This window comes from Physella acuta, unplaced genomic scaffold, assembly GCF_028476545.2.
Source record: "Physella acuta isolate Inbredline_101_S28 unplaced genomic scaffold, ASM2847654v3 ptg000425l, whole genome shotgun sequence".
NCBI lineage: Eukaryota > Metazoa > Mollusca > Gastropoda > Physidae > Physella > Physella acuta.
In genome coordinates this window covers 271,613-296,708 of record NW_026731944.1, presented here as the reverse complement: position 1 = coordinate 296,708, position 25,096 = coordinate 271,613, and the positions used below count along the sequence as shown (strand labels likewise).

General features: G+C 37.9%; 1 protein-coding gene and 1 long non-coding RNA gene across 6 annotated transcripts; one reads left to right on the top strand and one right to left on the bottom strand.

The window, feature by feature from the left end:
• The first annotated feature begins 834 nt into the window (after positions 1 to 834).
• LOC131942760 (uncharacterized) lies at positions 835 to 8,573 on the top strand. 3 transcript variants are annotated; one of them, XR_009386809.1, is made up of 4 exons: positions 835 to 995; positions 3,906 to 4,003; positions 4,534 to 4,661; positions 8,196 to 8,573. It is a non-coding gene; the product is annotated as an uncharacterized LOC131942760 (long non-coding RNA). The 3 variants fall into 3 exon arrangements; XR_009386808.1 differs by lacking the exon at positions 8,196 to 8,573 and adding an exon at positions 4,999 to 5,052; XR_009386810.1 differs by lacking the exon at positions 8,196 to 8,573 and adding an exon at positions 4,824 to 4,843.
• Positions 8,574 to 10,322: 1,749 nt separating this feature from the next.
• LOC131942756 (axin-1) lies at positions 10,323 to 24,392 on the bottom strand. Of its 3 annotated transcripts, none has more exons than XM_059302678.1 (10): positions 24,291 to 24,392; positions 15,938 to 16,970; positions 15,493 to 15,630; positions 15,069 to 15,177; positions 14,639 to 14,791; positions 13,745 to 14,403; positions 12,311 to 12,445; positions 11,629 to 11,850; positions 11,337 to 11,504; positions 10,323 to 10,860 (listed from the first exon to the last, which is right to left on the bottom strand). In XM_059302678.1, exons 2-10 carry the CDS (start codon positions 16,897 to 16,899, stop codon positions 10,731 to 10,733), a joined length of 2,676 nt encoding a protein of 891 aa, XP_059158661.1. In that variant the 5' UTR covers positions 16,900 to 16,970; positions 24,291 to 24,392; the 3' UTR covers positions 10,323 to 10,730. The 3 variants fall into 3 exon arrangements, with proteins under 3 accessions (XP_059158661.1, XP_059158659.1, XP_059158660.1); XM_059302676.1 differs by lacking the exon at positions 24,291 to 24,392 and adding an exon at positions 23,838 to 23,989; XM_059302677.1 differs by lacking the exon at positions 24,291 to 24,392 and adding an exon at positions 19,585 to 19,699.
• Positions 24,393 to 25,096: the final 704 nt, after the last annotated feature.

The window sequence follows — 25,096 nt, the reverse complement described above, 5'->3', positions numbered from 1 at the left end:
AGAATTCTAAATGTAAGGGAGGCAATCAAGTTTATTAATCTGTAGATAACTCTAATTATTTAATGTCAAAGAACATTTTCAAATTTGTATTGCTTGCACTAAAATTAACAGTGGCTCGATTTAATTAATTGTATCATTCGATTCGCGGGGGGGGGGGGGGTATATGTGTATCCGGCCGCCGACCCTAGGGGACCCTAGGGGGCGCCAAAATTTGTTGAAAAAAAGCTCATTTTAGCTGCAGTTGTGCATTATAAATATAAAAAATATATGGGGGTGGGGGGGGGGGGGCGCCAAATTGAAAGTTTGTTCCGGGGGGGAAGGGGGGGGGCGCCAAATTGAAAGTCTGTCCCCGGGCGACGGGAAGGGTCGCTACGCCCTCTAGGTTAGCCTAACGTCTGTAAATTAAACGGCTAAAAGGCAGAGTTGGGCTAGGATGAATAGGTGATAGGGGAGACAGACTTGGAAGAAGACGCAATCTTAGTTCATTTATATAAAGTAGACTTCAAGTTTTGAGAATCCGTAGGTCTCCATGGGAGATTGAGAGATTATTTTATTTTATTTGAAAGGATGGTAATGGTTGGGATAATGATGCTACAGCCTAGCGCCACTTTTGTTTATAAAAATAATTCTATTTAAAACCCTCTAATTAGATATTTCATTCATAATCGTATTGATAAACCAATTACCTAACAGCAAGTTTAAAATCCTAGAATTTCCCGGACACACGTTCGATGTTTTGTATGTCTTTTTCTTGATGTTTTTCACAAGTTTATTTTTGTTTCAATCCTCTACTTCCCTGTATGAGGTCAAGTCGCTCGTGACGACATCAATGTTTATTTCTTTATTTATTTGAAAAGCAGGGTAAAACAAGACACGCAATCATTTTTACTGATGAGATAGCTGATTGTTGACGTGTCAGGTAACAGGGGACGGCCAAGTAGGGTTGACGGCTGTTTCAAATACGGCCTCTCTGTTGTCGCCACTCGGAAATAACAGTGAGTAGATTAGAAACATCTAGTCTAGGTCTAGATTCTAGAATCTAGATTTCTAGATCTAGAGATGGGTTTGTATTACTATCAGATGAAGATCCAGCTAGATCTAGGTTCGTATAAGATTGGTTTTTTTTTTTTGGGGGGGGGGGGGCTGTCAACATTTTCCCTTGGAGCTCTCTCCCCCCCCCCCCCCCCCTTCCGAAGAAATGCTTGGAAGAGAAACTCTGCTTTCGATCGAAACGCTACTCTTCCGATATGGGTTACCAAGTTGTCATCGCATTTTGTTTAATAAAAACCGCACGCAATGGACACCAGCGAGAAAAGTCTCAAAGGTATTTGAGAGGTGTATAAATTCATTTAAAATCATGCACAGCGTAGTTACAATTAATATGGTTATAAAATCCTGTCTGTCTGGTTTTTTTCGGACTTTACTAAAGATTGGATGTATTTGATGTTTATAATATTTTCGGTAACTAAATAAAATTAAAAAAAAGCAAAAACAATTTGGTTTTCACGTGTAATGGCGACATAAACAATGGCATCCTGCTATTGGATAGGCCGCCATTGATTTTTATTGTACACATTGTAAGCTAAAAATAGAAAGCTAGGTCATGGGGTTTTAAAATTTGCATTGTTATTTAAAAACTTGATCTGCAAAGTTTTGTAAACAAATAGTTATCGATCACTAAGTTACTGTACAGCCAATCAATATTTGTCTTACGAAAGTGAAACATCCGGTTATAACTTAGGCTTGATGAAAATAAATAGAAATGTAGCCTTAAACTCAACAAATTATTTTCAAGTTCTCTGGATTTGCAACTCTTATAGCATTTATTCTAAAAATATAAAAATTTCTAAATTAATTTTAGACTTAAGTTTTTTTTTTAATTTTTTTTTTTACAGTCTAAATCTAAAAAGGCACGTTTTTATTCCATGTCAACAACATTATGGAAGGAATCCGTCAACTCGCTCGCCTCCATTTTAAAATATGTAATGGAATCTTCTCGACTTTTTCTTCTGGGGTCCATTATTGGAGTTAGGATAACGTTTCCGTTATGTTACTGTAAAGTCAATGCCGCTGGGTTATAGACTGGTGGCCTATATGGTGCTTCCAGAGTTTTCTTCCAGACACCTTTTCGGGGTGGGGGGGGGGGGGGGGGAGAAAGGCCAAGCCCCCCCCCCCCCCCACACACGAAAGAAATGGAATTTATATAGAAAATATTAATTTTAACAGTGTTCGAGTTCAGATTTTTCCCCAATGCAAACATAACTGTATCTATTGCGATATAAGGTCTAGAGCACGGCTAACGGTCGCAGTTGCCGGTTGGGCCTAAGAATGCACCACACACAAAAATTATTTTTAAAAAATAAAGCCCAGCGCCAAAGATTATAATGACCTTAACACGGCCTAGGACTGTACTCATAACGTCTGGTTATTATCAAGGAGAGCAGAGTTTCTTCCAGGCATCTCTACGCCCCCCCCCCACCCCCCCCCCCCCCCCCCCCCCCACGAACGATATGAAATTTATATAATCTATATAGAAAATATATACTTTTAACAGTAAGATAGTCTACCGCCCCCCCCCCCCCCCCGAAAATTTCAAATCCCCCCCCCCCCTCCGGAGAAAAAAGTAGAAGAAACACTGAAGGAGAGTAGCAGCTTATGATATAAGAATAATTAAATACGTTCATTTCTGTTTTGTGGGTAAGTGTAACCAGTGGCGTAGCGAGGTCGGGTGTCACCCGGTGCGGCACTTAACGGTGTCCACCCCCCAGAGGCGTAGTGACAAACTTTCAAATTATCGATTTGCACCCCTTCCCCCCCTCAAACTTTCGATTTGCACCCCCCCCCCTCAAGTTTTTCTCTATATATTTTGCTATCTTTTGCCTTGGTGTCACCCCCCCCCCCTAAATGGTGTCACCCGGTGCAAGTCCGCACCCCCCACCCCCCCCCCCCCCTCGCTACGGCCTCTGAGTGTAACAATCCGGCCATTTAGATTTCGGAAATGTATACAGGCCCTATGCCATTTCATTTTGAATAATTTCACCAAGAACTACAACAAATGACTGCAGAGAAAATTATCATTTACATAGCTTTAATGTGTCTGTTGTGGGTTTTTTTTTAATTACTTCTGACGCTGTTTATTTATGTTTTTAGTAAAAATACATTGGTGATCTCAATTACCATGAATAAAGGGAAACTACTGTAAAAACACATCCCGGCTTGCGCATCTACTGGTTATCCGCTTGTATAGGGATTTCATAAAATGTCCAGTGTATGTTATTGGAGTATTTTTTTTCATCCTTACCAAATTTGTCTGCCTTGGAACGGAGATTTTTCTCTAGATACTAAGCTTGTATCCTGGTGTCACTAAGCTGAACTAAGCTCGTACCCAAAGACACTTAATTCGTACCACTGGACACTAAGTTCGTATCCAGTGACACTAAGTTCTTATCCCAGGATGCAAAGTTCGTATCCCGGGACACTATGTTCGTTTTCAGTTACTCTAAATTCGTACTATCGGGACACTACGATCGAACAATAGGGCACTAAGTTCGTATCCCGGAGCACTAACGTTTGAACCTAGTTACTTAGTTCATACCACGGGAGACTACATTCGCACCAAAGTGCACGGTGTTCGTATCTCGAGACACTAAGTTCGTACCCAGGGACACTAAGTTCTTATCCCAGGATGCAAAGTTCGTATCCCGGGACACTGTGTTCGTTTTCAGTTACTCTAAATTCGTACTACGGGACACTACGATCAAACAATAGGGCACTAAGTTCGTATCCCGAGACACAAATTTTGTACCCCGGGACACATTCACTAAGCTTATTTCCTGACAAGCCACCCATGTTGTCTTATGAACGCCTAATTGCAACCTCTAATTACCCTCTAATTGGCCTAGCAGATGGACCACAAAATGGCGGCGGGGGTGTGCATCAACGAGGGAGTACTGTTGGAACTGAGGAAGCGAAAACGGACCCGAAACCTGAAGAAATTCGAATTGTAAGTAGGGGTGGGGGGGGGGTGGAGGTGGAGGTACATAAACATAAGGGGTGGTACATAAGCTTAGGGCTGGTACATAAGCATAAGGGGTGGACGTGCTCCCGGGGACGGGGGGGGGGGAGTTAAGTTTGGGTAGGGGTGTTGGGCAGGGGCGTAGCGAGGGGGGGGGGGGGGTGCGGGGGGACATATGTCCCCGGGCGCCGACCTTAGGGGGCGCCAAAATGGGTTTGAAAAACAATTTGAAAGTTTGAGGGGGGTGTGCAAATCAAAAGTTCGAGGGAGGGGGGGTGCAAATTGAAAGTTTGAGGGGGTGGGGGTGCAAATCGAAAGTTCGAGTGGTGGGGTGCAAATCGAAAGTTTGTCCCCGGGCGCCGGGAAGGGTCGCTACGCCTCTGGTGTTAGGCAGCTTTGCTGGTGTCCCCGGGGAGATTATTTTGCTCGCATTCGACCTGCGTTTTTTGTTACACATGGACCACATTAGTGCAATATTACGTTCAACAGATCTCTTCATTATGACCTCCCTGTTTCAGAACAAGTTCCCGCCCAGCGCCCGGCCCGAGCGAGTGGGCTGGAACCCGGTCTACTGGAGCGAGTACCCCAAGGAGCCCATGTGGACAGTGCCAATGCCCAAGATGTCCGCGACCATCTCCTCTGGGAGGTATGATTTTTCTTTTTATTCTTATTTTTTAACAAGTGGGGGGGGGGGGGGATGTCTTCCACAGGCATCTATTTGAAAACTTTTAAGACCTTCTCATCAATTTAATACCCACCATGCCACCTCCCGCCCACCGAGTACATGACCATCCTCTCTAACCCACAGACTCAATGACTTGACCATCCTCTCTAACCCACAGACTCAATGACTTGACCATCCTCTCTAACCCACAGACTCAATGACTTGACCATCCTCTCTAACCCACAGACTTAATGACTTGACCATCCTACCCTCTCTAACCCACAAACTCAATAACTTGACCATCCTCTCTAACCCACAGACTCAATGACTTGACCATCCTACCATGCCACGCCCCGCCCACCGAGTACATGACCACCCTCTCTAACCCACAGACTCAATGACTTGACCATCCTACCCTCTCTAACCCACAAACTCAATAACTTGACCATCCTCTCTAACCCACAGACTCAATGACTTGACCATCCTACCATGCCACGCCCCGCCCACCGAGTACATGACCACCCTCTCTAACCCACAGACTCAATGACTTGACCATCCTACCCTCTCTAACCCACAAACTCAATAACTTGACCATCCTCTCTAACCCACAGACTCAATGACTTGACCATCCTACCATGCCACGCCCCGCCCACCGAGTACATGACCACCCTCTCTAACCCACAGACTCAATGACTTGACCATCCTACCATGCCACATCCCGCCCACCGAGTACATGACCACCCTCTCTAACCCACAGACTCAATGACATGACCACCCTCTCTAACCCACAAACTCAATAACTTGACCATCCTCTCTAACCCACAGACTCAATGACTTGACCATCCTACCATGCCACGCCCCGCCCACCGAGTACATGACCACCCTCTCTAACCCACAGACTCAATGACTTGACCATCCTACCATGCCACGCCCCGCCCACCGAGTACATGACCTTCCTCTCTAACCCACAGACTCAATGACTTGACCATCCTACCATGCCACGCCCCGCCCACCGAGTACATGACCATCCTCTCTAACCCACAGACTCAATGACTTGACCATCCTACCGTGCCACGCCCCGCCCACCGAGTACATGACCATCCTCTCTAACCCACAGACTCAATGACTTGACCATCCTACCATGCCACGCCCCGCCCACCGAGTACATGACCATCCTCTCTACCCCACAGACTCAATGACTTGACCATCCTACCATGCCACGTCCCGCCCACCGAGTACATGACCACCCTCTCTAACCCACAGACTCAATGACTTGACCATCCTACCATGCCATGTCCCGCCCACCGAGTACATGACCATCCTCTCTAACCCACAGACTCAATGACTTGACCATCCTACCATGCCATGTCCCGCCCACCGAGTACATGACCATCCTCTCTAACCCACAGACTCAATGACTTGACCATCCTACCATGCCATGTCCCGCCCACCGAGTACATAACCATCCTCTCTAACCCACAGACTCAATGACTTGACCATCCTACCATGCCACGTCCCGCCCACCGAGTACATGACCACCCTCTCTAACCCACAGACTCAATGACTTGACCATCCTACCATGCCATGTCCCGCCCACCGAGTACATAACCATCCTCTCTAACCCACAGACTCAATGACTTGACCATCCTACCATGCCACGTCCCGCCCACCGAGTACATGACCATCCTCTCTAACCCACAGACTCAATGACTTGACCATCCTCTCTAACCCACAGACTTAATGACTTGACCATCCTACCATGCCACGCCCCGCCCACCGAGTACATGACCACCCTCTCTAACCCACAGACTCAATGACTTGACCATCCTACCATGCCACGCCCCGCCCACCGAGTACATGACCACCCTCTCTAACCCACAGACTCAATGACTTGACCATCCTACCATGCCACGCCCCGCCCACCGAGTACATGACCACCCTCTCTAACCCACAGACTCAATGACTTGACCATCCTACCATGCCACGCCCCGCCCACCGAGTACATGACCACCCTCTCTAACCCACAGACTCAATGACTTGACCATCCTACCATGCCACGCCCCGCCCACCGAGTACATGACCATCCTCTCTAACCCACAGACTCAATGACTTGACCATCCTACCATGCCACGCCCCGCCCACCGAGTACATGACCACCCTCTCTAACCCACAGACTTAATGACTTGACCATCCTACTATGCCACGTCCCGCCCACCGAGTACATGACCATCCTCTCTAACCCACAGACTCAATGACTTGACCATCCTACCGTGCCACGCCCCGCCCACCGAGTACATGACCACCCTCTCTAACCCACAGACTTAATGACTTGACCATCCTACTATGCCACGTCCCGCCCACCGAGTACATGACCACCCTCTCTAACCCACAGACTCAATGACTTGACCATCCTCTCTAACCCACAGACTCAATGACTTGACCATCCTACCATGCCACGCCCCGCCCACCGAGTACATGACCACCCTCTCTAACCCACAGACTCAATGACTTGACCATCCTACCATGCCACGCCCCGCCCACCGAGTACATGACCACCCTCTCTAACCCACAGACTCAATGACTTGACCATCCTACCATGCCACGTCCCGCCCACCGAGTACATGACCATCCTCTCTAACCCACAGACTCAATGACTTGACCATCCTACCATGCCACGTCCCGCCCACCGAGTACATGACCACCCTCTCTAACCCACAGACTCAATGACTTGACCATCCTACCATGCCACGTCCCGCCCACCGAGTACATGACCATCCACTCTAACCCACAGACTCAATGACTTGACCATCCTACCATGCCACGCCCCGCCCACCGAGTACATGACCACCCTCTCTAACCCACAGACTCAATGACTTGACCATCCTACCATGCCACGCCCCGCCCACCGAGTACATGACCACCCTCTCTAACCCACAGACTCAATGACTTGACCATCCTACCATGCCACGCCCCGCCCACCGAGTACATGACCATCCTCTCTAACCCACAGACTCAATGACTTGACCATCCTACCATGCCACGTCCCGCCCACCGAGTACATGACCATCCTCTCTAACCCACAGACTCAATGACTTGACCATCCTACCATGCCACGTCCCGCCCACCGAGTACATGACCATCCTCTCTAACCCACAGACTCAATGACATGACCATCCTCTCTAACCCACAGACTCAATGACTTGACCATCCTACCATGCCACGTCCCGCCCACCGAGTACATGACCATCCTCTCTAACCCACAGACTCAATGACTTGACCATCCTACCATGCCACGTCCCGCCCACCGAGTACATGACCATCCTCTCTAACCCACAGACTCAATGACTTGACCATCCTACCATGCCACGCCCCGCCCACCGAGTACATGACCATCCTCTCTAACCCACAGACTCAATGACTTGACCCTCCTCTCTAACCCACAGACTCAATGACTTGACCATCCTACCATGCCACGTCCCGCCCACCGAGTACATGACCATCCTCTCTAACCCACAGACTCAATGACTTGACCATCCTACCATGCCACGTCCCGCCCACCGAGTACATGACCATCGCCAGCTGTCCGACATGGGTGCCAGAGATCCCCCACAGGATACCTGCATGGAACCCGTACGTCAGCGAGACCAACACCTGCTTCAGGGACCTTCAGGGTCCGTTAAACCATTAGATAACAGTACCAGATATCAACATCTGCAGGGTCCGTTAAACCATTAGATAACAGTACCAGATATCAACATCTGCAGGGTCCGTTAAACCATTAGATAACAGTACCAGATATCAACATCTGCAGGATCCGCTAAACCATTAGATAACTACCAGATATGAACATATGCAAGGTCCGTTAAACCGTTAGATACAGCACCAGATATACCATCTGCAGGGTCCGTTAAACCATTAGATAACTGCCAGATATAAACATATGCAAGGTCCGTTAAACCGTTAGATACAGCACCAGATATACCATCTGCAGGGTCCGTTAAACCATTAGATAACTGCCAGATATGAACATATGCAAGGTCCGTTAAACCGTTAGATACAGCACCAGATATACCATCTGCAGGGTCCGTTAAACCATTAGATAACTGCCAGATATGAACATATGCAAGGTCCGTTAAACCGTTAGATACAGCACCAGATATACCATCTGCAGGGTCCGTTAAACCATTAGATAACTGCCAGATATAAACATATGCAAGGTCCGTTAAACCGTTAGATACAGCACCAGATATACCATCTGCAGGGTCCGTTAAACCATTAGATAACTGCCAGATATGAACATATGCAAGGTCCGTTAAACCGTTAGATACAGCACCAGATATACCATCTGCAGGGTCCGTTAAACCGTCATATAACTTACAGATAACTCCGTCAGCTAAGTCTGGATGCACTATCCAGTATCTCCGCCTGTTAGGTCAGTTAAACCGTAGGCTACAGTGCCAGATAAGAACATCTGCAAGGTCTGTTAAACCGTAAGATAACAGTACCAGAGACAATGATACAGTCATTACCAGATACATCTGCAGTCCATGCAAACAGTGAAGTAAGAGCCCCTGTCACCCGCCATGAACAGACTTTAAAACATCTTACGACACTATCTAACATGCATTCATTAGCTTAGTTGTGACGCTAGTAATACTAGTATGGGAAAATAAAGATTGCTCGATTATGAACTTTTTTTTTAAATTATCGTTAACTTTTGATTGGCTGGTGATGATTTTTTTTTTTTACTATTAATTCCAACTTAAAATGTTCACTTAAATAAAAGTTTCAGCTCTTCACAGGAAAATGTGAACAACAGAAGCTAAGATGAACAGATATGTGGGAATATTTGTACAAATGCAGTTTTTTTTTCTTGTCCAATAATTTGGGTAAAATATGCTATACTGCAATATTCATGAATTAGTGTCAAAAGTTTATGATGAAAGGAGGATGATGGGAGTGTATTGCCTCACTCATTCCTAGTAGCGTTGTTTAATTTGCCCATTGTATGTCTTGAGTGTACTGTTAGCTAAAAGTATGTGACACAGAAGATGTTATTTATCAATATAGAAAATTATGTACCCAAACTGTGAAATTTATTTGAAATAGCCTTCTTCAGTTTCTGGGTAAATATGGTATAACTTCTTTACACCACATAAAATTGAGATTTGGTTAAACACTGCATGTAGGAAATTTGTAACAAATATAAATACCAGATCTGATGGTGATTTTTATATAGCTTAAAATTTAGATTCGCCAGTTTGGAGAGACTCAAATTCTTTAGCCGTCTTTAATTTAATTGCCTAGGAGCCATTCGCCCCACAATTTAATTCATTTTTTTTAAATAATGCAAATTATTTATTAGTTTAACAATTTTCAAGTACAATCTAATGAATGTTTATACAAAACTATAATTCCTGTTATGTGCACTTTTAGATAGTAACAAGAAATGTGTACTAAACTAATATTTTTAAATACACCAGGTTAATACATTTTTGGCAATCAGTAAAGTCTGCATTTAGATGTCTGATCTAGTCCTTACATTTACGTGATGATCTTGAATCACCAACAATTGTGTTTCTTAGAAATCCTTATGTTGTAAACAGTGAAAAGGTGTATATTAAAATAAGACAAAACACAATAAAAAGTTAATAAATCTTTTTTTTTGTTTGTAAAATTTACAACTTTGCAATTGCCATGTGTTGCATTGAACTATAGTTAGAAGCCACATAGCCCTACTAAGAATAAACATGACCTATAAAATATCATAGTGGAAGGCAATATTTGTTATGATGGCCCAAACTTGTATCAAACTATAAATAGATTCATTTAGACCAACATGCTCTAGTTTCCCTGAGATAATGATGGCACACTACAGACATGTATGTACAACTTGGCTAGTAGAACATTTGTACACTGGTTATTTCCCTTTAGCCTTCAAATATACAAATAGGACACTTTCAACCCACCATTCATCTAAACAATATTTGTTTCATGTGAGCACACATACACATAACAACAGTCAGTCAAACATTCAAACACAACCTAAAGTCAGATATCTATTCGCTCCACTTTGACAACTATCTTCCCTTGCCACATAGGAACTATTGTATTTTCGTCTGATATCTCTTCAAAAACAGCACCTTCTCCAAATTCATCGCTTTGTCTTTTGAAATAATATCTGAAAATATACAAAGTAATAATTACATTGAGATTTAAGGGGAAAAGGTGTGCAAGAAAAAACATGTTATTGCAAATACGTACATAATTTAAAAAAAAATAAAAGCACTTTTTATACGCTGTGAATATTCTGAACTTTTGATTGTTTTAAAAGTTTTTTAAATTTTTTTTTACAACATAGCTTGAACTGTTAGTGCTTGGTAGCATTAGAGGGGTATATTTTTATGGATTTTTCTGTTTAGTACATTTTTTAAAATAGTTTTTGTAGGTACCACATGTAACTTAAATGTAATTTTATTTTTAAAAATTTAGACAAATCCAGCATACAGATAATATTAATTATAAATACAATAATGTCTTTTACTGTAAAAATAGTAAAAGAATTAATGTAATCTTTTGATGGAATATCAATGAATGAGATAAAGGTTGCAAAAAAAAAAAAAAAAAAAACAGCAGTAAATAGAAATATCTACTCACTTAAAAACACCACGTTTGGTAACTAATGTTTTGATCTGTGCTAGAGTAATGACCCGCCCGGGTAATTGATGTCTGTAAGGGATGGGCTCTTGGCCCATATAAATGCCAATAATAGTTTCTGTAGGCTGTACACTTGGAGGGACACTTGTAGCTTGACGCTGCCGTGAGCTGTATAAATAATAATACATAGTCACAATTGTTTCAGGACTTGATTTAACAAAGTAAATTTTAAATACTAATGTACTACTACAAAAGAATTTGATAAACCAAAATAAAAATTGTAAATACTGACTTGGATTTGACAGGAGAAAGACACATTGTCCTTGACTGTGATTGTGTCTCTAATCTTCGTTTGGCCTCTTCTAATTGCGTTGTTGGATTTGGAGGTGTAAGTAAAGGCATACAAGAATCCTGTGCAAAAGGTTGATTAGGTAGTATTGGTGTTGCACCATTCCATGTAGACAGTACACCTCTTTCAACAGATGTTGATCTTTGGCCTGACTTTGACTTGGAACTGTTACACAAAAATTATTTTTATCTAATTAGCAACATATCTTCAAATAAATCAACTAGTTAGAGACATAAAACTTTTTACTACTTAATCTTTACAAATGACACCAAAAATCATACAGATACAAAATGTAAAAGAAAGAGGTAATAATTTTCAGTCTGAATAAATTTCATACAAAAATAAAAAATCAATCATTTTTTTTCTTTGTTAAATATGGAAACTGATTGAATGACAACCTAGAATCTCAATTTATAGCTGCCTGTTTAAATATATCAAGCCATTAGATTCAAAGCAAGTGTCCTTTAAACGGAGGATTATGAACATTTAAGTAGTATAACTACATATGAAAGCTGAAAATGAATACTCTTGGCAGAAAAGGTAAGGTTTTCAAGTTAAGTGTCTAAAATCCGTACATTAAGTGATGGTTTTGAATAGAAGAATATGGTAAAGAAAAATGTCTGACCTTTGTCGAGTAGGCTGTGTTGCAGATTGATTAAGTCTATGAGACCTCTTGTGGGTGGATGAAGTTTTGTCAACATCAGGCAGAATATTGGACACATCTTGGACTGTCTCACTGTCTAGCATCCATTTCATAACCCTAAATGGTCAAGTAAAAAAATAATCAATGCCTCAACTGCTTATATTTCAATACTTCAAGGGTATATAATTTCAGAAAGATAAAATCATTAAAAAACATGCATAAAAAATCTCCAAAGTATCCACAAAAACTAAGATATTTTTCCTCATAAAATCAATACAATTACTTCTCTATTTAAAAAAAAAAAAAACTATTTTTGGACACCTCATAGTAATTTTTCCAAAAAGTAAAACAAGAGTACTTAAAAACCCAATAGAAAGCACCAACTTTTATACAAGAAAGTTCCCCTATTTGCATAAAAAGGAAACTACATCTAATTCCTTCAGAAAATTTTGACTCAAGATCTAGTAAACTTCCTGAACTTAGTCAAGCTTCTAAAGGAGTTTGATTAGTTGAAGTGGTGGTTGGTCATACAATGAATCACCAATTAGCTAACAATCTAAAACCATACTTGAGAAATCCAACATGTAAACAGATAACCATTTGGAATTTTTCCCAAAAATAATCCATGAACAAATAAAAAACTAAAAAGCAATAAAACAATGGCTGAAACGCTCACATAATTCCTTGCTATTTCTTATACTGAAATTTAAAAGTTATTTTTAAAAAGTCATTATTGAGAACAAAACAAAAGCACTGTTATATAGGTTTGGCATTTTGTTGAATACCACCTTTTTAGGAATTGACTAAATTTGCATTTAACAATATTCTATCCACTTTCTCAAGAGTTATATCTGTATAACTGAACTACTCAACAGCTTATTAGCACCTAAAGTTATAAAGTATAGGAATATTAGGAACTAACTATTTTTAAGGGAGATAAAATAAAATTTGTTACAGTTATTAATGCATTTGCAAAAATAAAAAGTTTTTCACAGAAAATAATAAAAATAATAATTGCTTTAATTAAATTACATTTACACTAGAATGTTCAATATTAGAAGCCAACTAATATAATAGAGGGAAATCTCTAATTCATATAAGAATTTTTTAAAAATATAAATACTGTAAGAAAAAAACTAACAGTTGTAGAATAAATAGTGCTTGTTCTCATTAATGATCTGCAAATTAGGACAATTTTTTCATTTAGTCAAAAGGTTAATGGCCTACACCGCCTTAGATCTAGAACTGATTCACTTAAATATTGGCAAATTGAAACATGAATTTGTAAATCTATGGTGTTATTATAAAAGTTACTATCACTTCTTAGCATTCTCATTGAAAGAAATTAAGTTGTATTCAAATAACCTATACTATATGATAAGAGTGTTAAAAATAAGGAAATTAAAATGGACATACTTTTCACTTGTAGGGTTATTCCAATTGGATGCAAGCTTGACAGACTCCATGCCACTGATACCACTGTCAATATTACTACTTGTCTCACAGGTCTTGCGTAAAACATTACTTTTTCTAACACTAGTCCTTCCTCTGCCTGCATTATCAGGATAATCAGAGGTATTGGATGGATTATCTGCCCTCCATGTGGTCTGAGCCTCCACTTCTACCAAGTTCTTTTTGTTAGAGGACTCCCTAGCTGAATGATGGTGGTGGTGATGGTGATGTATATGACGATGAGTCTCTGTGCCGACGATAAGATTACAGTTTTCTATGCCACTATCATATGATACAGACGAGAAATCCCGTTTTTTATGATATGCCCGAGATGCGTAGGCATTTGGTGTAGACACTGATGCAGACAGTCCAATTTTCTTCCTTTGGTGTCTGTCAGGAGATTTACTGTGTGGAGGAGACCCGGTTGGTGAATAGGATGGTGTGTGATGTGAGGAAGATGCCCATATGCGCGAACAATGTTGATCTAGTATACTTTCTGCAGATTCCTCATCCATGGGGGGTATCAATGCAGAGGTGGGAGCTTTAGTTGATGGTATTAATGAAGTACACAAAGGCTTCGCAAAACATGCAATGATCTTGGTTTCTACATCAGATTTATCCACCTGTTTTTTTTAAATTGATGATAAAAAAAATACAGTGTCAAAACAGTATTAAATATTTTATGTGAAAGTTGTTTAGACTATAAATTATTAACATCTTGTCATTTTAAAAGCCGGTTGCTCTCACAAAGTAGAAAATTTTAAAGTCTTGATCTACCATTTTGTTAGCAAACAGTTTACATTTTTAGAAAATAATTAAAATGTATTCAAATCTATATACATATTAAAGAAGCCTCACCTCATTAATGTTAATGCTTCTCAGTTTTTCTTCCATTTTAGCTGAGGACTCTCTTTCTTCAAGGACTTTAGACAATTTATCAATCAGTAACTGAGCAAATCGTAACGGCTCAGTTTCAGCAATGTTTCTATCCTTTGGGGCATGCTCAGTTCGCTAAAATTTATAATAAATAAAATGAGAGGGTTGTCAAAATACTTTATTGGGTAAAGTTAATTTTTCAGTGGACAAATAGCCACAGCTGGAATATTTTTTAAAGTAAAGATGTTATATTTATAATAAACATGGTTACAAATGTAAATGTTCAAGTTAAATTGGTAGCAATTAATAAAGCCACATCCTTTTTATTCCTTTATTTCATTAGTACAATGACCACATACTAAAAATATTTATTTTATAATAATCTATTACTAAGAATGTATGAATTACTTACAGGTATAATTTGTGAATGTAATCCTGTTCTTGGTTCTCTGTTTTGTTGAGCTAAACTTTTCATCATAGCTCTTCTGTGTTTTTTACGAAAATGTTGAGGATACCCATCTCTGTAAATTATAGAAATACATCATAATGATAATGTATGTAATAACCTAATTAGAAAACCTGCAGTAAATTGCATTACACATTCTGTAACATTATACAACTTAAGTAAATTTTTTGCCAATTTTTACTTTAAATATAAGACATGTAGATTAGTCTACTAAGACATGGGCATTAGAGTTCAGTTACGGAAAATGTCTGTACATTGTATTAATTGCACAACTCATTGATAAGAAGTGGCTTGTGTTTTTTTCTCTAAAGACTCTTTTGTAATACTTATCAGAAAAAATTCATCAATATCTGTTGGATGTTGGACTTACAAGCTGCTGTCTGTTACTGAGATAGTGTCATCTGTAAGTGCATCACTTGATAAACTCTGTAGTTCACTGTCTTGGGCAGAGACTGGTGCATAAGACACATGAGCAGGGTATGATGATGGTGTTTTGTACAATGGTGACCTGTCAGTAAACACATTCACTAATTTTAAATATGCAATTCAAATTTGAATAGGAACACAAACATAATTTTGTATAAGATTATAATCGGATGAAGTGAACCTAGCAAAGTTAAAACTATTCAAATGTTTTCACAGAAACCCTTTTTTTTAAACCTTAAGACATTTTGTACTAATTTCATACAAATGTTAGGCAAATCTTTAGAAATTTAAAACTAATGCAATTATTTGTTTTTAGTATATTGAACCCTAGCGTTATAATAATTAGTTTTTAAACAGCTATGTTAACAAAAATAGCATTAAGAACTCACCCTGTTAGAGTTTCTGTTCTACGCACTGATAAATCTGATCTTTTTGTTAATGATGGAGCCTTGATCACAGGTAACGGCATGGATGTATTCAAATCTTTGCTTTCTAATTCCTTATCTTCATGTACAACAGGTAAAAGTCCAGATTGAGAAACTGGCCGAGCACTATTAGAACCACTAGACCTACTTGATTTTGGACTTTCTACATAATTTTGAACATATTGCACATAATAATCTGATCTTAAAAATGCAGGGTATGTAACACTGCGCATATAATTTTCCACCTCCTCCTGGGCTGTATCGAAAATACATTTGTCCAGTGTACTTTTACTCGAAACTTTTTCAGCTATTTCCCTCTTAACTTCCTTTGATATGCATTTTACCTTTTCACTGCGAACATAACGTTTATAAATGGCCTTCTGGATATTTGTAATTGTACAATCCAAAGAATCAACACCTATCTTTCTCTTTAATCCTTGACATGCAAACCAGAATTGCAGTTCTTCAGAACCTCCTTCTAGTTCCTGATCCATGAAAAATTTAAAAAGCTCCACACCTTCCGAATCCTCTAAAAGAAAACTTAAATTTTCAGCCCATTTTAGATGAGGAGGTGTTCCATTTTCAGAGTAAGGAGGTGAGTTGGCAACACTACCTTCAGGTTCAAAACCCAGCGGTGCTGCCATCTCGCTGTCCTCACAGAGACTAGTGTGGATCATGGTATCAGATATTTTAAGCCCTTCCAAGTTGGACTTTCGAGGTGTGGTGGCGGGTGAGTGTGTGGAGGCCACACTTTTGGAGGACGATTTGCTGGATACATGGCTCTTATGAGAGCTGCTGCTTTTGGTTGAATTGCCTCCATTAGACTGAAGCTCATTCTCCTCCCCATATGTAGGTGGTCGAGTTGCAGTTTCAGTAAAATTACTGCCACCAGATTCATTTAAGAAGTCAACAACTTTGGTGGTCATGACAACCAGGGTAATTCCATGAGGTCTAAATAAACCTCAAATGAGAAAAACTGTTATTTCTTCAACATTACCTGTAACAAACAAAAAAGGTAAGTTTATTAATTTGAAAATCTAAATAAAAATGATTATAGTTCTAGATTTATTACAATGAATTTCCTTTAATCCTAGTTAGAAAATATCAGACTTATATTTATAGAGAAAAGCCATTAGTCTAATGAAAAAAGGCTTTATAGAAAAAATTTAATACACAAGAAATTATTGCTCAGATCCTAGCACTTTGATGGGCACTAATGTTTAATGAGGTAATAATACACAGCTAAACTAAACTTTTACTAAAACCAGCTAAAACATTAATTTTAAAGGTTTCTTCCTTAAAAAAATGATCTGAGAACTTTGAACTAAACAGCCACTAAACAAATGTGATATTAAGATGTTAAATGAGCCGAGAATATTCATCCTTTTTAATACATGACAGGTTTTTATTGTGATAATATTTATTTTAATATCACATGTGTTTTTAAAAAAACATTATATGTAGATGTTGGTATAAGTATTCTAATATTTCCATTTTGTTCAGCTATACTATTAAGAGTTTATTTCTATTTCCAAAGAAGAAAGCAGTTCTGTGTGCAGTTCTTTCATCTTTTTTTTTCATTTACACAAGAAATGTTTTTCAAATGAAACAGGCTTAGAGCTGTTGAGAACATCAAAAGAACCATACCCCTCCCTCCCAATCCCCCAAGCCTTTAGCTGTCTACCTGGTAAAATACTTAACATCAAGCTTGCTGGTATCACAAGCAGATTACTAGAGCAATCAAAGCGTACACTATTTCTTTGACCAATACAAACAGCTTTAACATAGTTATGCTTTACTTCTACATTTTTATGTACAATCGAAGTTTTTTGACTTTTTAAAACCCTTTTAAAAACATTCAAAGCATATTTCTTTTATTTTAATTTTATGTTACAAGTATACTTTAACATGTTAAAATTTTTTTAAATTATTCATTTTATTAGTGAATCAAAGCAAGTTGTTTTTTAAAAGTAGACGTAGACTTCTGCATCTGCTTGAACTGGCATTATTATTATTTATGTACAGTTCAGTGATGGGTAAATAATAACATAGAATAGGTTTGCAAACACTTGGGTAACAGCTTTGAGAAGCATTGAGAACGGGTTGTTTCCCCCTTGTTAATAAAAGAAAAGACTGGTGGTCAATAAAAAGACTTCCTCAGCAGGAGTTTAAGTGTATAAGAGAAGTTCAATTATGATAAAAATTGTTGTATTTAAATGGATTGGTAAAAACTAAAATTATAAAGGAATATATTCCCACAAAATAATTATTTTGTCAAATACTTCTGTATACCTTTAAAATGAGTGTATATCTAGAAATCAAAATTGTGTAATATTAATTAGAATCATTTACGTTTTCAGCACTAACACTGTATTTTTTGTTTCTTTTGGTGCATGCTCTTTTAAAAGTTGAGTTTTGACATTTTGTGACAAGTTTTCAAAAAGGTTAGGGATGAGTTGTGTTTAATAAACTGCCCCCAAGATGTTGAAAGTATTCATTTGACATGTATTACAAAAAAAAAAAGTGCCCACAACATTAATTAGTCTGCAATTTTTATGGATCTGAATGTTAGAATGGAGTTAGTACTAGAAAAAAGCTTAAAATATGGACAATTCAATGCTGAAACAATAAATTATTGAACCATAACAGAATTATTAAGAACAATGAAAGATTCCTTTTTAAAACTTTTGGTATTATTATATTGATAGAAGCCAAAGAGTGACATGATCTAGTTAAGTATTTTTAGCACACTAACAAAACAATCCCAAGAAAACTGGGTACCAGGACCGTAAATTGAGGATACAATGTCAGACAATAAACTTCAGCAAATTGGCAAGTAGGTTGTTAGTAGATTATCACAAGTATTGTATCTAGATTTTTATAGTTAGGAAATAGGGTTAGAAATATGATAGGACTAGGGTATGGGGTAGGGTTATCATTGAATTGACATTAGCAAGTAATATTTAGAATCTAGATTAGTAGGCCTATTTAAAATTTAATTAGATCTAACTACCAGTAGCATTACACTACACTAGATCTAAAACCCAAGTCCTAAACCTAAAAACTAACAGTAATACTCCATTTTAAAAAAAATCCTAGATTCTAGATCTATTACTGTGCCATTCATTATGATTATCTGGTAGATCTAGAATTCTTGAATCTATAAGAAATCTAACACTTTAAACTTTAAGTAAATTTCTACTTTACTTTAAGATCATAAATTAAAATATTTTTTTTTTGAAAATTAAATTTTAATATAGAATCTATAAAATGATAAAATTCATATTCTTATGGACGGCAGACTCCCGACTCCAAGACAAAAGTTTTTGAACATTAAATGTTTTGATGTCTAACATAGATTTAGAATCTAGAACTAGATCTAGTAGTTCTAGATCTAGAATCTAGATCTAGATTGTAGATCTAATCTAGATCTAGATTCTAGTAAAACAAGACGTAAAGACCGTAAAAAACTCGCGTAAAGAAGACAGCATCGGCTAACAAGTAAGCAATGATCTATTTTAACCTTATACTAGATCTAGATCTACAATCTAGATCTAGCATTGTTTGGAAATAGATCTAGATCTAGACTGTAAATAAAAGTGAAAACTTACAAATGCTGTAGAAGAATAAACAATTTTTCTCCATTTGAAGAGCAGACCGGTTATTCCATGCTAAAGAAACAAGCCGCCATGAACGCCATTCTGGTTCACCGATCGGACACATAGGGGGCGCTACTATAACTTTAAAAAAAAATACCTTTATTTTTTTTCCTTTATCTTTTCCCTCGACCTCCATCCATCCCTACTCTCAGGCCAAACAATTTTAATATTCTAAGCTAGGCTAGCATGCTCGGGAGGGGGGAAAGCTTTCTTTTGCCAGTCATAGCAACAAAAAGAGCAACTTGATCCGATGTTTCGTTATTCATATAACTTTTTTTTTATTCACACATGAACATTGTTATAAATTGTGAATGAATTGAAAGCTAAGAAGATAAAAACACTTTTTCTTTTGGGGTGAAACTAGAAGTAGCTCACATTATGGATCTCAAGAATCTAGATCTAGAGCTAATAATGATAGGCGATGTTTAATTACGTGGGTATTACAATTCACATTGAAGTAAACCTATAAATGACCAAGCACCAGTTTTATGTCTTAAGACATGGGGAAAACAAATACACAAGCCTGTCCATAATTATTATAATTATATGCAGAATCTATTTTTTATCGCGTACATCGATCAAAAGTAGAGCTAGTATTCGGGGTTATAAGTAAAACGATAGACTAGATCTACATTTATTTTATTTGGACGTTATAGGCCTAAATAATGCGAAACGAGTGTTCTTTAGGCAAAGCTTAAGATCAAAGAATTATGCAATTTATATTTGAGAAACCAAGACATAACAGCGAAGATGAATCACAGTATTTTCTCTGTGTGTATTTTTTTTAAAGTTGTAAAAATAATTTTAATAGTGAGCCTAACAAAACCATTTAAACTGGTTATTTCTATGAAAAAAAAATTCAAACATTCGTTTAAGGCTTAGTTGTCTGTTCTTTTCTGACAAGTTATTCTACTGAAGTGCTGCAAAATAAACAATCTTTCATTTTTTTTTCTTAAATATTATTACTGCAATATTATATTGCCAAACGATTCCCCCTCTATTCGCCTCTCCCTTTCGTCTCCCGACAGCAAAGGTAAAAACTTAAAATAGATCGTTTTCGTTCACAGCCTTCAAGTAAAAAGAGTGGGTAGGGGAGAGAATTATTCGCACAGCATTGGCCCGGTAGCTCTATAAATTACACTCCAGCTCTCTCTTTGATCTTCGCTACATTAAGTCTGACAAAGCCAAAAGTAGTGGGTTTTTTTTTATAGGACAGCTTTATACAGCAGTCAAGTTTTCTTTGGGACAGCTTTAAACGGACGGGAGTCAGTTCTGCGTCCGGGATACGGTGGGGGAGAAAAAGTAGAATTATTAAAATTTAGCCAAACTCGAACACATGCTATACGGATCATGTAATGTGTATGATATGCGAGAGGACAAACTGTAACGGTAAAAAACAAGACTCAAAGGTCTACTCAAAACAGTCCTGACGAATGAGAAATATACGAAACAAAGAATGCGAAATATCCAGTGGATAAAAGAACTAGTTCTATCACCTACACATGAAACGTGTTAGATTAGGGTACGGCTAACCGAAAAGAAATTCAACTAGGTTGCGACCAAAGGTCATAGGTTTCAATTTTTTTTTAAATTAAAAACTGGGCCCTTGTGTTAATAGCTGAAACGTTATCTCACACAAGAGATGCTGCTAAACAAACAGTTTGGGTAAAGCACACATTCAAGTCTAATACTCCCCGCACCTTTGGGATCGTAGAAAAAAACACTACAAACCTACAACCTGATAACCACTTCGGTTAGCCGTACCCTAAAAACCAAATTGTTAGTATAAGGTTGGGAATTTAAATGTCATCGAGGTACAAGTATACAGTGAGAGGGCAATTTTATTAGAGGGTACGGCTAACCGAAGAGAACCCACTAATTTTACCCGTCTAAACCCTCACTAGCGTGTAGCAGAAGTATAAACCAGTAGCGTGTAGTTCAGATGAAATGCTTGCAACGAACTGCGCTTAAAACTACCACACTAGTAACGATTGCCACTTAAAAATAAAATCATTGCTACCTTCCTTTGAAGATATGTCGAGAGGGAGGGAGGGGGGAGTAACAGATGTCGGTTTGTGCTCACATCAAAGGGACTGTGACAGAGACCCCCTGTTTGTTCCGCGCGACACAGCGCGTGCAAGCTGCCAGGGACAGGAGCGGACGAAGACTACGGGGAAGCAACATCAAAGGGCGGGGTGTGAGTGGCGGAACAAAGCTAACAAGAAGATCAAAGAGTTTCTGCCGCCAGTAGCCAAAAGGTTCTAATTACATGTGTTTACGGTGAGAAGAGGAGATCACTCTAGGCTTATGAAGAGTTTCTGTTTTCTTGAGGGGTTTCTTTCATCTCAATCCGAGGCTGCTCGCTTTATTTATATTTTTTTTTTCGTTTTTGTAAAATAAAATAAAAACATGCTTTTTTTAAAAAAAAAGTGTTTGATTTAAGTGGTTAAAAGTTTGTGTGTTAAATGATTAAAATAAATTCTTTTGAAACTTAGAAAAAGTTCAAAGCTGTGCCCTTTTTTAAAATTCACTAGTCATAGTTCTATATATAATTAGTTATCAATGATTTTTAATAGACTTTCCCTCCCCCTTTTTTTTTTAAAAAACAGTCATGTCCAGATGGAAAAAATGATACTCTTTAGAGAAAAAAAAAGTAAAATGATAACCTAGAGAAAGAGATCTAGATCTATATGGGAGCAGCAGGTCCATGAAAAAACAGCTACAACTTTTGTTTACATTTGTATAGGATCTTTAATTTAACTTAAGACTATTTATCACTACAACATTTATAATAAACAGATTTGTTATAACACTGATGAAACACAACCATGGGTTGAATAATAGCCTACCTGTATTTCTAAACTATATTCATTTTACTTTTTGTTTAACTTCAGATGGGGATTATTTCTTTATATTAGTTCATTGAGATAAATTAAAGCGCCTTTTTAATCTTAAGTATGAGCTTTAATTTGTATCTAAATCCAGAATTGAAGTTACATAACCAGATTGCCTAGTTCTAATGTAAACTCAATCAAGCTTTTAAAATCTTAAACTTAAAGGATAACTTAAAAAAGAAATATAAAGTAGCTAAGCATGTAGTCTATTTAGTAAAATGGTTCTTATTTATAATTATTGTTGGCTACATCCAATTAAGTATAACAAGACTGGTACATGGTATCACAGTATTATTTCACAGACAGAATTTAGGTGCAGGACTACAAGAATTTAGATACTTTCAATTTTTGGTATAAAAGACATTGATCAAGAGATTTATGTGGTATCATAAGTGAGTAGTTTATACTAGTTTATAGTAGATCTATATTGTTCTCTAGTGTTCTGTAGACAAGTACAAAAGATGGGCCATATTAAATTATTATTACTCTACTTACAAAGATCTAGATTTCTAGGTCATTGTCTTAGATTCTATATCTAGATCTAGACTTCTAGATTAATACTTGACTACTAGATTTTCAACTGCCATTGTAACTATAAAATACTATAGGCCTACTAACTACTAACTAAAGAGTATAGATCTAGAGAGAGAAAATTACATCATCACATCTTCAAATCACTAAAGTTCACTAAAGTTAATCAAGTTCAGTAGTTTACTAGGCTTCTATATTCTATAGAATAAATTGTAAATAGATAGATTTCTAGACCAATTGGCCTAAATCTTTTCATTCTAGATCTAGATCTAGATTAAAATCTAGATTTCTAGGGCCTCTAGACTACACTATTATAGTCACTATAGTCTATAGTATAGGCCTACAATTCATTTTTTACTTGCAAAATAGTACCTGTGTTGTGCTTGTAATGCTTTGATTAGTTAGTAATGTAATAATAGTGTATAATGTATAATAGTTATGTTTGAGTAGTTACTAGATCTAGTAGATTAGTGGGGGGGGGGGAAGGTCCGTTTTGCTAGGAATACAAGGGGTCGCCTCGACAATCGTCTCTAAGATCTAGATCTAGATCTAGACTCTAGAAACTTGGTCCTAGTCTAGAAAATCTAGAGTAGATTTATATCTAGATTCTATACTCTAGTCTAGATCTAGTGTTGGCCGCGGTTGAAAATCTCAAATTTGGAATGAGTTGAAGTTGATTTGAAAACGAAACAAAAATGCTTGATCTAGATTCTAGTCTCGAAAATAGATCTGGAATAGATATTCCACTAACTCTAACTATTATAATAATAAAATGCTTACCTCATTTGAATAAATGAGACATTTTCCAACTTCGTAAAACGGTACAGCGAAAATATAATCAAATGACACTAAATTTTGTAAATACTAAACACAATCATAGGTGGTAGAAATCCAATCACGAACCTCTAGTCTAAGTCTAACCGACAACTCAGACCCGATACTATAGGTGGACCAACCCGATTTCAACTTTTCTTGTTCGTTACGTTGAAACGATACCAAAACTTAAAATATTACATTCATCTCCCATTTTGATTTTATTTTTTATCCTAATCTAATTATTGGAATCTAGATCTAGGTCTTATAGGGCCTAGACCTAGGCAGATGGTAAATGAATGTTCATTAAATAAATATTGACTAAAATAATCTGCAAAGAAGATTTCTATGCTTAAAACTAAGAAAAAGTCTAGACATGATGTAGGTCAATGTAGACTAGGACTAACATAATGTATTTACCTTATTTTGAATTTTCTTTCAGGCTATATAAATTTGCGATGCTTTTCGGGGAAGAAGCTACAGAATTATCCTCCTTGAACATATGTAAAGAACCTATGTTCTAAACACAGTGTAGTAAAATTCACAACGTGAAAACAGCACACTTAGTTACATTGGTAATCGAATATCCTATTTTGCAAGCAATGGCGGGTTGAATGCGATCCCGCCTCTCCCAATACAAGCACAGGCTGCCGCTCTCACCCCCAACACATCAACAAGTTAGTTCCCCTTCTAGTCACTGATCTCTAGACGGCGTTCTCCCTTCCAACCCCTCGCCTCCCCGGAATCCCCCACGCCGCCGTTCTCTTTTTTCTTTGTTATTGCCGCTTCAAAGGTAGAGATAAAAAACGGGCCCTCGGCTCAACTACAAAGGACCTCTAGACATCAAAGGCAGCATTAGAGCAAAAGGGAGAAAAAGGGTGGGGTTGCGTGTTCGGTAGATTTTGAATGCGGTTTTAAATTGTTTATACATTTAATGTCTTTATACACTATATGGAATATATATATATATATATATATATATATATATATATATATATATATATATATATATATATATATATATATATATATGTGTGTGTGTGTGTGTGTGTGTGATTGTATGTGTATATGATTTGGTGATCTATACGTTTGTATCGACATAGTGTAGATTCACAGAACATAAAAACCGAAAGTTGTTAACAATATTAGGATGAAGACAATTAAACACATGACTGAGGTGGGGGCGTTTTTTCAAATGCATGTCAAGTAGGTATTAAAATAAAAAG

Excerpts from the sequence above, each read along its gene's own strand:
- LOC131942756 (XM_059302678.1), bottom strand. The coding sequence starts at position 16,899 with ATGACCACCAAAGTTGTTGACTTCTTAAATGAATCTGGTGGCAGTAAT. Across the intron at positions 11,851-12,310 it reads ACACAGCCTACTCGACAAAG|TTCCAAGTCAAAGTCAGGCC; the intron begins GTCAGACATTTT and ends TTTGTGTAACAG. Across the intron at positions 11,505-11,628 it reads CTTTCTCCTGTCAAATCCAA|CTCACGGCAGCGTCAAGCTA; the intron begins GTCAGTATTTAC and ends TTATTTATACAG.